General features: G+C 45.4%; 1 protein-coding gene across 4 annotated transcripts in view; it reads left to right on the top strand.

Annotated features, from left to right (window-relative positions):
- PDZD2 (PDZ domain containing 2) overlaps nt 1-12,162 on the top strand; it is a 139,013-nt gene that overhangs the window by 67,110 nt on the left and 59,741 nt on the right. For all 4 annotated transcript variants that reach the window (XM_032206417.1, XM_032206416.1, XM_032206415.1 and 1 more), the window contains exon 2: nt 2,209-2,611. In XM_032206417.1, coding sequence (XP_032062308.1) covers nt 2,209-2,611 — 403 coding nt within the window. The remainder of the gene's footprint in view (nt 1-2,208; nt 2,612-12,162) is intronic.

Here is a 12,162-nt window from a genome sequence, read left to right as displayed (position 1 = left end):
GCAGGAGTGCTATCAGGCTTGTGTGTGATGGATCAGAGTTCAGTGGTATTGCTGCAAGCAGAAGTCATGAATTTTAATCAACTTTACTGGCTGCCTTGAAATTTGAGTTGAAAGATAAATGTGAAAAACAGGCAGCCCGTATTGTTTCTGGAACAAAACGGCCCCTCTTCTGTTGATTAAAAGAATTTTTCTTTTAACTTGGTAATCAGAACTGCTTCCATCTTAGTTCTGGAATTTGTTCAGTGTCCTGCCCGCCCTGGCCACCTTGCCGAGCTGTGTGTCACCTCGTGGCCACCCAGACGGCTGACCTGGCAGAGGCTCCACAGCTGTCTGCTTTGAGACAGTTTGGAAGAAAATGGGTTTGGGATTTTATTGAAATATTCTCAATGTTATTTATTTATTTTTAATAAAATACTTGCTTGAGTGGATTGTCCAGGGAGTGGGGGTCCGGTCCATATTCAGTAGGGGAATCTGGCACAGGCAACTTTATTCATCCTTCAAATCTCTTGCTCCAGGGCTGAATTTAAGGTTGTATTGTTGCCATATTCATTTGGACATCAGAATTCCTAATTAAATATAAGCAATTTGAATGGCGATGTTGTCTGGGGGGGACATCTAGGCTTTGGGAAGGAGTGGACTGAAACTAGCAGTTAATGTCTGTGGACAAAAACACACCCATTGTGTGTTATTTTCAGCCACTGCCAGGCTGGTCCAGATTACTTTGAGTAATTGAGAGAGCTTTCTTCACCCGTCTGTGAAGAAGTTTGCTTCAGGGGTTATCATAGCTGCTTTTCCTGTTTTGCCATAAGTCACCTCTATGCAGGAATAACTTTGAAGGGTTGTACTTAAGGCCAAACAACTTTTAAGAAAGGGAAGGAGAAAAATCAGCCAGAAAGAACCAGGTAGGAGGAAAAAAAAATAAATAAATAAAAGGTGGAAGACTCCTGCGTCTTTCCTTCTCTCTCTCAGTCACAAGTGCTGTGTTATTTTCTCCTAGGACCTTTTATGGTTTAACTCCACACCTAGTTTCTCATCTCCTCTGATAGCTGTAGGCTTACCAACTGCTTCATGTTAGTGAAAAGTTTATTGCAGCTGCAGTTGAGGATTATTTGATGCTCTGGGAAATTTTTGACGCTCTCTCTAGTGAGAAAGGCAATAGAGTTTTTGGGTCCAAATTAATGTGAAAGGGCACATACAAACCTGTTAAATACAAATTCCAGCTTGTTTGTACTCCTAGTTGGTTACACCCTTGGCTGAAAACCCAAATATTTCAAGAATTTGGGTTGAGGTACATGCTTTCCCAAAAGAGGCATGAGGTTAGATTCCCCTTTTGCATCAATGGGTGCAGTTTCTTTAAGGTCACTGACTATTTTCTTGAAGCAGAAATGTCAATTCCTCCAAGGCATGGCATGTTCAAAGACTTTGGGAGGGGAAGCGATGCTTTACTCTAATGTGGGCACCTGGTGGCTGCTCCTTGCACAGCTGAGGTGACTTAGCTCTTGCTTTGACTGGAGTGTGCTTGCTGTAAAGGAAACCCCCTGTATTTTCATCCCTGTGTATGGCAGCTGGGATGCTGTAGAGTGCCACGTGTTGCTGTACTGAGGCCATTGGCGCTAAGCCTGCTTACCCCAGTGGCTGATTTTTAACCCTGAGGCCTTCAAAGCATGTATGTATGCTGAAGCAGAAGATTAGTTTCACTAAGGAGGCTCATTTGAGATGCAAATGCCCTATGGGCTGCTGCACAAAGGAAGATGCCCTATGGGCTGCCTACTTTTTATTTATTTATTTATTTATTTATTTATTTATTTATTTTTAAATCCCCCCATTGGAACCACTCTCTGCTTTGCCTTGTTTGCCCCACCTTTCCATGTCTCTGTGCCATGGATCTGGAGGCTGGGGTGGCAGGAACCCCTTCAGTGGTATTTACCAGTTATGCCACAGTGGGATCAGGAGGAGTGGCTGCTGGGGTTGTCTGGGAGCCGTGCTCAGATCTCTGTGTGTCGGTGCTAATTTCTGATGCTGAAAGGAGAAGGAGCCTTTGCTGATGCCTCAAGGTGTCCCAATGTATTTGCACGCGGGCCAGCAGCTGGCTGGGCAGAGCCCAAGATGCTTGAGCATTGCAGGGCACAGCATGTTGTGGTGTCGGGACGGGATGTGGGCACTGCAGGGCGAGGTGTCACTAATCCTGCTGCACCCCTTTCCTTGCAGTTACCTGGCCGAGCAGTGCTGGAATGGCGGCTTCGTCTACCTGATCATGTTGCGCCGCATCAAGCGCAAAGCCCCTCTTCCTCCCTCCAACGGCAACAACAGCAACAGCTGCGACCCCAAAGCCAAGCCCAGCCCCGAACCCGCTGACAGAGCCGCTCAAAATGGGAAGAGGACCAGGAAGTTTGGGGTCATCACCAGGACGCCGGGCGGCAAGGAGGGCAAAGAAAAGCCAGGCTCGGAGCACGGGAACGGGCACTGCACCCCGATGGAGGTGGAGGTCGCTCAGCCGGAGACCTCAGAAGCAGAAGGCCACATAGAGGAGCTGTTCCGTGGCACGGGGGGACAGTGCCGGTCCCGGCTGTCAGATGGTGGTGCGCCAGACATTGGTGACCAGCCTGCCCAGGTAGGTTTGTTTTGGGGTTTTCCGGAGAAGCATGCAGCAGGTGTACAAACAAATGAAGGGAATTTTGGTGTGCTGTCCTCTGTGTGGCAGCCCAAGCTGTTGGGGCGTTCAGCCACAGGCTTGGGGTACAAAATCTGAGTGGAGGCAGGAGGATTTGAAAATTAGATAATAATTATGTGGAATCTTTGCATTCTGTCTGTGATGAAGGGGAAGGTCCTTATTTTCCAGTCTTGTCAGCATTGGCTTCTGGATTTCTTTTTATGGAACAACAAAAAGTAATGACCATACGGCACCAGGGCAGGAGGTGTCAATGGTAAATGGTCATTTTGACCTTTGGGGCTTCATGTCTGAGCTTGACAAGACCTTAAAGCTTCTGTTAAAAATGGAATTGAAATTCCCCTTTAATTCCCCTTTTTGAAGGGTAAGGGATTCAGCACCAGACTATGGTGCAATTATTCGTGTTACAAAACTTGTTTGAAAAGTGCTTGGATTCCACATGGAAGTTATTGTGAATTTTGCTGCGGGTTGATGAGATGGATGATTTGTTAATGTTTGGGACGACAGTGGGCTTGGGGCTTTCATTGCTTCTCTCTTCATCCTAATGGAGATCTTGGGGTTTGCTTGGCTAGAATTGCAGCTTTGCTGGATGGGGAAAAATAACCCAAGCCTTGATCAGGTTTCAGTATGCATCTATCACCAGCAGAGCTGTCTGCCAATCTTTCCAGAGACACTGATAGTATAAACAGATGAACGCTGCTCTATTAGGCTTGGGGCTTGCTGCAGCAGCTGCTTTTGGTTTTAAGACTTCAAAGCTGGTAATGCAGGAGTGTGAGTGGACATCTCATCACCAATGTCTGTTGAGGGAAGCACTGATCTGAATGTGTCCTCTGAATTAGTGCTCCACAATACTTGTGCAGGATGATGGTGGTCGTTAGCTTAAACTAACTGAAAATACATTGAAGGAGATAAAGCCAATTTTAAAAAGTGCTGTTCCTAAAGAAATATAACTAAGAAAACCTGTTCTTCCCATCAGTTAGACACATTTGATTTCATGGTGCAACAAGGAGGGGAGGGTGTTTGTGTAAGGTCTTTGAAAACCTCCTAATTGCAGTTTGTAAAACCTTTCTGAAAGAAAACATTAAAAGTTTGTAACTAAATCCAGTCCTTTGGTATTTTGAGGGCTCTGGTCCATGTAGAAACTCAGTGAATATGTTCTGAAGATGTTTAATTAGACATATGTTATAAATTAAGATGATCAGAGTTTGTTTTGAGGAAGTCAAAAGCACATATGTGAGTGTGTGTGTGTGTATATATATAAAACTCTTCATCTAGAGCCATTTCATGCTAGTGTTACCTTGATGTTTTGAGTCATCTTGGTCTGAGAAGTGAATTACTAAATTCAGAACATACATGTGTCAATGTGAGCAATAAATGCATTTTTAATGCAAAGCACATACAAGGTGGCTTTGTAAAATGTAAAAGCTTATTTGAGTCACTGGAAATGTAAAAGCTATAATCTGCAGTTGTGCTGTGTCTGTCATGGAGCCTGTTGGGAGGCACAGTCATTTAGTAAAATTGATTCTCCCTTTCTCCCCCTCTTAATTTCCCCCCTCCCCGAATGTTTTGCTTAGAGATATGACCTCTGTATGTGTCAGTATTAATTATGTTTTCCTGATATCTGAGTGTGGAGAAATGTGAATAGCTGGAGCTTGAATAGCATGCCTTGGTCACACTTTGCTTTTTAAAAATGAGGGGACCTTACAGATGCCCATCATTTTAACATCTGTGCAGGAGCTACTATCATAGTAATCAGGGTCTTAATTCAGTTTCTTAATAAGTGATGAATAGTGACAGTGAATAAAATTTTCAAAACTGTTTGAGTTCGACTAAAAGAAAGCAAACCAAAATAAAACACAGAAACTGTCAAAAACAAAAACAACAGAAACAAACACAAGGGGTAAAGACACTTGGGAGCCTCAAATGTCACCTACAGCTCCACTTCCAAAGCATGACCTGGCGCTCAGGCATGTGAGATCCAGTCATGTCAGGAGCCTTTTGAGAACAGCATCCAGAACTGAGTGTCAGAAGTTGCAGCCTCCTTCCAGGGTTCAAAGCACGAGCCAAACCTTTCCCAGCCATGGGATGACTTATCTCCTCCTGGACAGGGGCAGGGTGCATTGGCAGGGCACCCTCTCTGCAGGGAGAACTGCTCCATCCCTGCTGCCTGCGCGGCGCTTGCCATCTCCTCCGTGCATTGACTAATTGAATATCCAGGGCTGTCAGCCCGGCACCTTCGGGGAGCAGTATATTCTCTCCAAGACAACGAGAGCCAGCTCGCGGCGGGCTGGGGGTCAGCTGCGGGTGGGAGGAAAGGCTTTGTGAAGAAGCTGCACCACCTGCACAGCTGCGGGAGGACCTCTCTGGTACTCCCCCTCCTGCTCCGTCCTGCTTCCTGCCCTGGGACATGGATTGAAGAATTACTGAAACTGGAATATTAACTCCAGGAACATCTCTCTCTCTTCCTTTGGGAAGATGTAGCAACTGGAATATAAGGGAGAAGAGGTTGGGTTGAGTCTACGTGTCTTTGGCTGTTGCTCTGCTGAACCCACGGGCCAGCTCATGGCTGCTGCCTAGGAGTAGTTGTGCCAGGAGTGCTTCTGAGGCAGCCTCATATCTTGGGTGTTGTTTGCTTTCAGTGTGCCTCCTCTCCCACGAGCTCAGTGTTTTTTCCTCTTATTTTGTCACTGTGTGCTGCTAATAACAGCAGGGCTGAATTGTAAAACGAGAGCTGAGATGAAAACTGTTTGTCAGATGAACCTGCCAGGAGATTCCTGCGCTACTGGTTCGTGTGCATGTGTCAGTCCCTTTCAGGCTTGCTTTCATCTCCCAGATCTTGGTCTGTCTCTCCTGTGCACTTGGCATTGCTGTTGCGATGTATAAACAAATCTGCTAGACTGTTTGCTGGTTTGTAACCTCAATAAATATTGTACCTGTCAATTAACAGTCAGTATTTAATGTTTACAGGTGGTTAAGTTAAGCTGCAGTATTTTTAGGATGAACCTAAATGCCCCTGAAAATTTGCAGATTCAAAGTAGCAAGGCTGTATCTGCCTGGCAGGAAGATCTTGGAGGCCTGGAAACCAGACCTGACCTTGGAAAGGACCCTGGCAGGCTGCAGTGGGAGTTGTGCACGGTGATTTAGAAACAGGCCATCTCAGAGCAGGAGTAATGACCCATCACATCCTGGGAAGATCTGGGAGCTTAAATGCAGAAATCAAAGTTTGCTTCTTCTATTCAGTGGCTTGAAAGAGGGGGGTGTTTTCTAGGCTGGTAATTATAAGAGCAAGGATGTAAGACGAGTAGGGGAGGGGCTGCTGGAGTCAGCTGGAAAACGATAAAGAAGAGGAAACCATGAGGTTTCCTCACAAGATATCGGTTTTGTGGTTTCATCATGTTTACTGGGCAGACAGAATCTGTATTTTTTTGTTCTCTGTTTCTCTATCACAGTATTTTTGGAAGAGGTGTGGGCTGCTTTCTCAGACATTCAGTCCCTGAGGAGTGGTGAGAGGTTATCAGGTGGGGACCAGAGGTGGGACCCGAGGGTTGTTACAGGTGCTGTGGGGTAAGCGTGGTTTTCAAAGGTGGCTTGAAATGATTCAGGTCTACCTGGTGAGGTGGGAGAGGCTTTCATCAATGAACCAGAAGAAGCTTAGAGAGCATACTGGCCACTTTTGCTTCCTCTTGCCCCAACAGGATGCTTTGAAAAGTCCTTAAACACTTAAAAGAATAAGAGAGACTCCTCCAGAAACCCCTTGAGTTCTCTTGCTTCAGTTTAGGCTTCTGCCCTTTGTAAGGGACTAAAATACAGGTTCAGCAGTTGCCATCAGAAACTACGTGAAGAGGATTGGGTAGGACAAAAGTGCTTTAACAGGAAAGGCAGGCAGGTGAGAGGGGCTGGGGCTCCACGCCTTGGTATTCCTTTGCTGGAAGAAACGCGTGGTTGGTGGTGGAGCCATGGCATGGGCTGTGGTGGGGCACGTGTCCAGCGTGGATAGGAGTCAGCATTTGCTGGCCCCGTAAAACATGTTCTGTGTTTTTGTGAAGCCAGCTTACCAGCTGTCTAAAAAAAGGCAGGGGGTATATTAATGCTTTGTGGTGCTTGGACATCTCAGATGAAAAAGTCTCAGTGTTGTTAACCCAAATAATTCAGCGGTGAGTTCCAGCTGCTGGAGCAGCACGCGTAAGCAATTTTGCTGCCTTATAGACCGGTTGGGCCTATCTCACGTAGACCACAACTCTCCCCGGGATCATGACTGTGTGCACAGGTGCACATGGGTGCATGTGTGCACGTAAAAGACCAGTTAGATCTTTGCCAAGGAGCACTTGCTTTCGCATCACGTCAGCCAAACTGTGCGTGGTTCCACTTCATCCGAAAGTCGTCTTTGTTCGGTCCCATTACTGCTTGCTTATTAAGATGGCTTGTCTCGGGAAAGGTTGAATGCTTTTGAATTGCACTTTGCTTTGCAGTTAGGGAAGGCTGACAGACTTTCTATAGCAATATTTACCAATTAGCATTGGTAAATGCCAGCCTTGCCTTGCATTTTGGCTAATGGAAAACGTTCCTTGTCCTGCGAAGCAGAAGAGTAAGGCTAATGGCACGTTACAGGAATCAAAACATGAGACTTGACATAATGTGCTTACTTTAAGGATTTTACTGTTTTTTCAAACATAATAGAAAAAAAAAAAAAAAAAACTAACTCATGCACTTGCTGTACCAAAATGCAGACCTTGCTGTGAGCAGGAAACTTCCAAGGGTATGTAGTTACAGCTCCTCTGAACTACTGAAGCTGAGTTACTTTGCATCTTTTTTTTTTTTTTTTTTGGCAACCTAAGCAATGATTATTATTTCATCAAGGCTTTTATGGCACTATCGTATGATGCATGTTTTAGACATAAATAACTCCATTTTCAGTTTTCATTGTAGACACCTTTAGACATGCAAAGGCCTTCCTGAGAACCTGTTTCTGTTCTTAACATCTTTTTTATCCTGTGTGTTTGCCTCCATCTGTCATTAACATGAATCCTGGGGCTATCTACTGTCTTGAAGTTTTAATTTGCACTGTGATAAGCATGTCTTCCTTCTCTCTTGCCTGTTTTGGGTTGTAAAGTCTCTCAGGGACAAGGGCTGTCTTTTAATTGTAGCTGTGCAGCACTGACAAAACTTGGCCTTGATTTCACTTGGAGTTTTAGGAAATGCTTTAATGTAACTAATACTGATACTACAGTTCTTTTTTTTTTTTTTTTTTTTTTTTTTTTTTTATTCTCCCAGTTATGCTCCACCTTTCCGTAACAACTGTCATCACAATTTCCTGGGATAAGTTACACTTGCTGCCAAGTTTTATCAACTGACTGAAGGTTTTGCCTTTCTTTGCTGTGATTTAAGCATTAGCTGCAGCTGTGGTAGCTGTAGATTTTAATTTTAAGTAGGGATCTGTTCTTTCATTCTCTGCTTGAATTGAGTTTTCCAAAGGCTTCGGGCATGGTTGTGTAGGGATAGTATGGTTATGGAGAAGTTGTAATGACATAGTTTTAATGCCTCATCTTGAGAAGGGATCCTCACAGTTAGAAATGAACTACCCACAAAGGCAGCAGAGATGCACAGGGCGTGCTCTGCTATGACAAGCCATAACTGAGAGCGCAGGTATAAAGCATTTCCCACCCATGCAAAAAATGTTTTTTCATTTTGAATCTGGCATTAACAATAGAGCGGATCCACAACTGGAATGCAAAGGAATGGCTTTAGCTGAACATAAGTTCACACTATTTGATTTTTTAATCATTACGTGTGAATGTTTGAAACCAAGTGGATGTGCCTAAAAATAGAGTATGCCGTTTGTTTAGTGCTGCAGTGTTTCAGATGTAAGTCATGATTACAGAACTACTTACGCTTAATTTTTGACTCAGGGTGCTGAAAACACAGAGCAAACCCAAAGGATTCCTGACTGGCAGTTGTAAGAATAGTCCCCGCGAGAGACCCGGCTTTACTGACATGGTGACTTACTGCAGGATAGGCTTTAATCTGCTGCAGTCAGCAAGGTTTTTTTCTGCAATGTTCCAAACCAACTAACCAGCCATTTCCCAATAGCCCAGCATCGGAATGAGAGCTAGTGAAATCCTTGAGTAAATGTAAATAGGTTGTAACCTTTAAAATCCAGAGCTCCCCAGGGGGATTTGCTGTGTTGAAGCCCCCCAGGGCCCGGGATAGCTGAGAAATCCTTTGGCTGATCTTGCAGTGAAGCTCTCATTGATGGCAAGAGGTGAGTGGAGGGAGGGGAGCAGCCCAGAGAGGTGCAATCCAGATGGTGATGGCTCAGGATGACAAATGACTCCAGCAGATTTTTGTAAGGGGTGATTATGGAGTTCAGGTGCATGCAATGGCTGATAAAATGTTTAAAGCCCTTGCCAAGGAAATGATGTCAACAACCCATCTCTGGAGATGGGTCCCTGGGGGTCGTTCTGCTTAAAGTCCTGGAGTTTTCATCCCCTCATCTGTGATGCCTATTCTGAGTATTTTAATTGCATGTATGTCTTTGCATTTGGGGGAAGGTATGTTTTCTCTTTTCACTGTTCCCCAGGCTTTGTCCCCTAGGACACTTCTTTTTCCATGGGGAAAGCACTCATGTTTCAGTAGAAGGATGCCAGGCATCTGGTGGCTCTTTGTCCAACCAAGAGGGCTTGTTAAATCGGCAGTGGACGCTTGAGTGGAATCACAGTTGTGTCTGCACTCTTGGCTCTTAGCTGTTTGGTGGACATGGAAAGTTCACATGGTCAACACTGTGCAAATCATACTGAGGGCTACTAGTTTTGCTTTTCCTTTCTCTGCTTTCAAGTGGTTTGGAGATGCCCAGAGGCACTGAGTAGCTTGCGTCAACTGGAGGTAGAAGCCAAAGGCTTCACTGACTCAGGTGCTAAGACATTTTCACAGGCAGTAGGGATGGGCAAAGAACTCTCATATTGGGATAACTTAGTGATAAAAGAACTCAGGTGCTTTTTCTTTTCCCCACTTTTGATTCGTTTTGGAATTGGTTAGCTTGCTTGTAGAGCAGTGAAAACAGAACCCAAGGCAGCAGATGAAAGCATGATTCCTGCTGTCAGATCGGCCTTAAAAACATCCTGGTAATATACCAAATGAAAAACATACTTGTTATCCACTAATGAAATAATTGCTTTGTTAAGAATCTGCAAAAATCAGATTTTGGCATGATTTTGTGATTATGAGTCATTCACATTAATGTATCTGTGATGTGAAGAGTGATGGCTTTTGACTGCATCTTGAGATTGACGTGTTTGAGCTAATCACCTGGCATGTGATCATGAAGGTTAATTCACCAGCCACTGATCTGCATCTCCCATGTGTCCGGTGGGGAGCAGGGCTGGTGGGAGGAGGCAGCATGTGATGGCAGGCAGCTGGGAGAAGTGCTTTTCATTTATTCTGCATCGCTGAGGGATGCTACGGGGTGCTGTTGCTGGTATTTCCACCCCACTATCGCTCCCTGGCCACATAGAGGAGGCTGCTGTGCTTGAAGGCAAAGCTTATACACTGGTTTGAGTGTTTCTGCATGGGAAATACTGCTGGTTTTCAGCTGCGCCTGATGGGTGTGTTGACTGGCAGCTCCTGTCTAACCTAATGTGGTCGCTTCTTTTTAAGTTGTGAATCTTCTGACCTTCTCCAACATGTCAAGGTTCCAAGGTGAGGAGGTAGCTGTTTGCTTCTGCTGCTGGGGAAGACCCATGAGGTCCCTGTGCTGCAGGCAACAAAGCCCTCCTGGTCATGATTCATGGTGGCACATCATCATCAGTGATCTCAGTGGGGCTCAGCCCAATTTTGGGTTAAAAACCATCACTTACATGAGATTCAGCTGAACTGCTGCTGTGACAGAAAGTGCTTTTTGTAGACAACTATTTTCCATTTTCCATTTTGCTGCCTGGCTTTTTAACTACTTACTGCATTTCTGTTTTCCATTTGTTTACACCTTGCTCCTTTCAAGCTTTTCTTTAATATAACATTTCAAAGCAATCTTTCCTTTGTATACACAGATTTGCAACTTGTTGAACACCACACAGTCAAAATCAGTCAAACCCCTTTAAACTCCCCTGCAATTAGCTGGTGAAAGGCGGGAAGGAAAAGCGGTTCTGACACATTTCCATTTATTTATTTATTTTACACTCGGGGTGGTGGGGAGTGGGGGAAATGTTCCTTTTTGTTTTATTAATGACGCACTTATGAAACTGAGCGTTTGATGGCATGCACTCAGAGCAGGCATAACGCGAGCTTCCCCACATCGCGCTGGCAGCGCGCATCCCCTCTGATCTGTGGCATGCTAGTTTATTCCAGATGTGGGCTCGCTCCACGCAGCGGCTGCTGCCTGATGTGCAGCAGCTTCACGGTGGAGAAGGACAGCCTGTGGGGACCGACTTGAAGCTGCCAGCCCTATTCTCTGTTCTTGTTTGCGGTCTGTTACATAAGGCGACCTATTTGTTATTTTTTTTTCGCACCCGATTAATCCGAGTAGAATATTCATACTGTCTTAAAAAAAATAATAATAAAATTAATTATTTGTAGCTGGTGTGCTTTGATCATCTGCAAGTGGAAAAATCTGATCGGAGGTGCTGCCTGCTCGCAGGAGCCAACTTGGGAGGAAAGTTGAGTCACCTATGAGTGATGTAACTGTGGAGAATGAAAAATAGCCATTAGCCAAACTGCAGCCTCTCCGGCTTGGCTGTTTCTATTTCTTCCTGCTGTAGGAGTGTTCACTGGAGAGCAAGAAGTTAAAAACATAGGTCTGTGATGCTCTGGTCTCATCTTCTCTGAGGCCCCCTCTGGCGAGTGTCCATGGGGTCCATGCAGCCCTCCCAGAGAGGGGGATCCCTTTGTGCAGGCAGCTCTGCTGCTCTGGGTTTATGAACAAAGTCTATGGGATGGATCTGAGCACAGTTTGCTTTCAGCAGATGGGGAGCAAAAGTCGAAAGGAATTTTCGCCTTCTCATTCCTTTGATGTTCTCAAAGCAAGCGTGTATGTTTTTGAGTGTGCCTCTTGGCCAAGTCTCAGGTGAACTGTGTGATGTTTCGGGCCGCCAGCCCACCTTATCAAATGAGACCTTTCCACTTAGCTTCTCAAGTGCCAAGCCTCATTACTGTGACCTGACGTCACTCTTATTCTTATGAACAGCGAGAGCGGGCTATGGTCTGCCCTTGCTGAGGATGTCTATAGTTTGAAACACCCGGCTGGACCCACAGCAGTGTGTCCCTGTGCTTTGGGCATGAGATGCTCCCGCACAGGGAGCCCTGGGTGCGTGTGTGCAGGCTGATTGTGTCATCAGTGAGCGAAGCTGTGGGGACTGTGCCGAGTCATCTGCAAGTGAAACTATGAGAAGTCTTCTGAGAAGGATGGAGAAGTTCAGATGTTAATGGGTATACGAAGCTGGCAGCTCGCAGTGTTGTGCAGCCCAACATAGGAGATCGTTCAGCAGTTGAAGTCGCCGTCCTCCTCT

This window comes from Aythya fuligula, chromosome Z, assembly GCF_009819795.1.
Source record: "Aythya fuligula isolate bAytFul2 chromosome Z, bAytFul2.pri, whole genome shotgun sequence".
Classification (NCBI taxonomy): Eukaryota; Metazoa; Chordata; class Aves; order Anseriformes; family Anatidae; genus Aythya; species Aythya fuligula.
The sequence above is the reverse complement of the archived record's forward strand: the minus strand, read 5'-3'. Positions and strand labels throughout refer to the sequence as shown.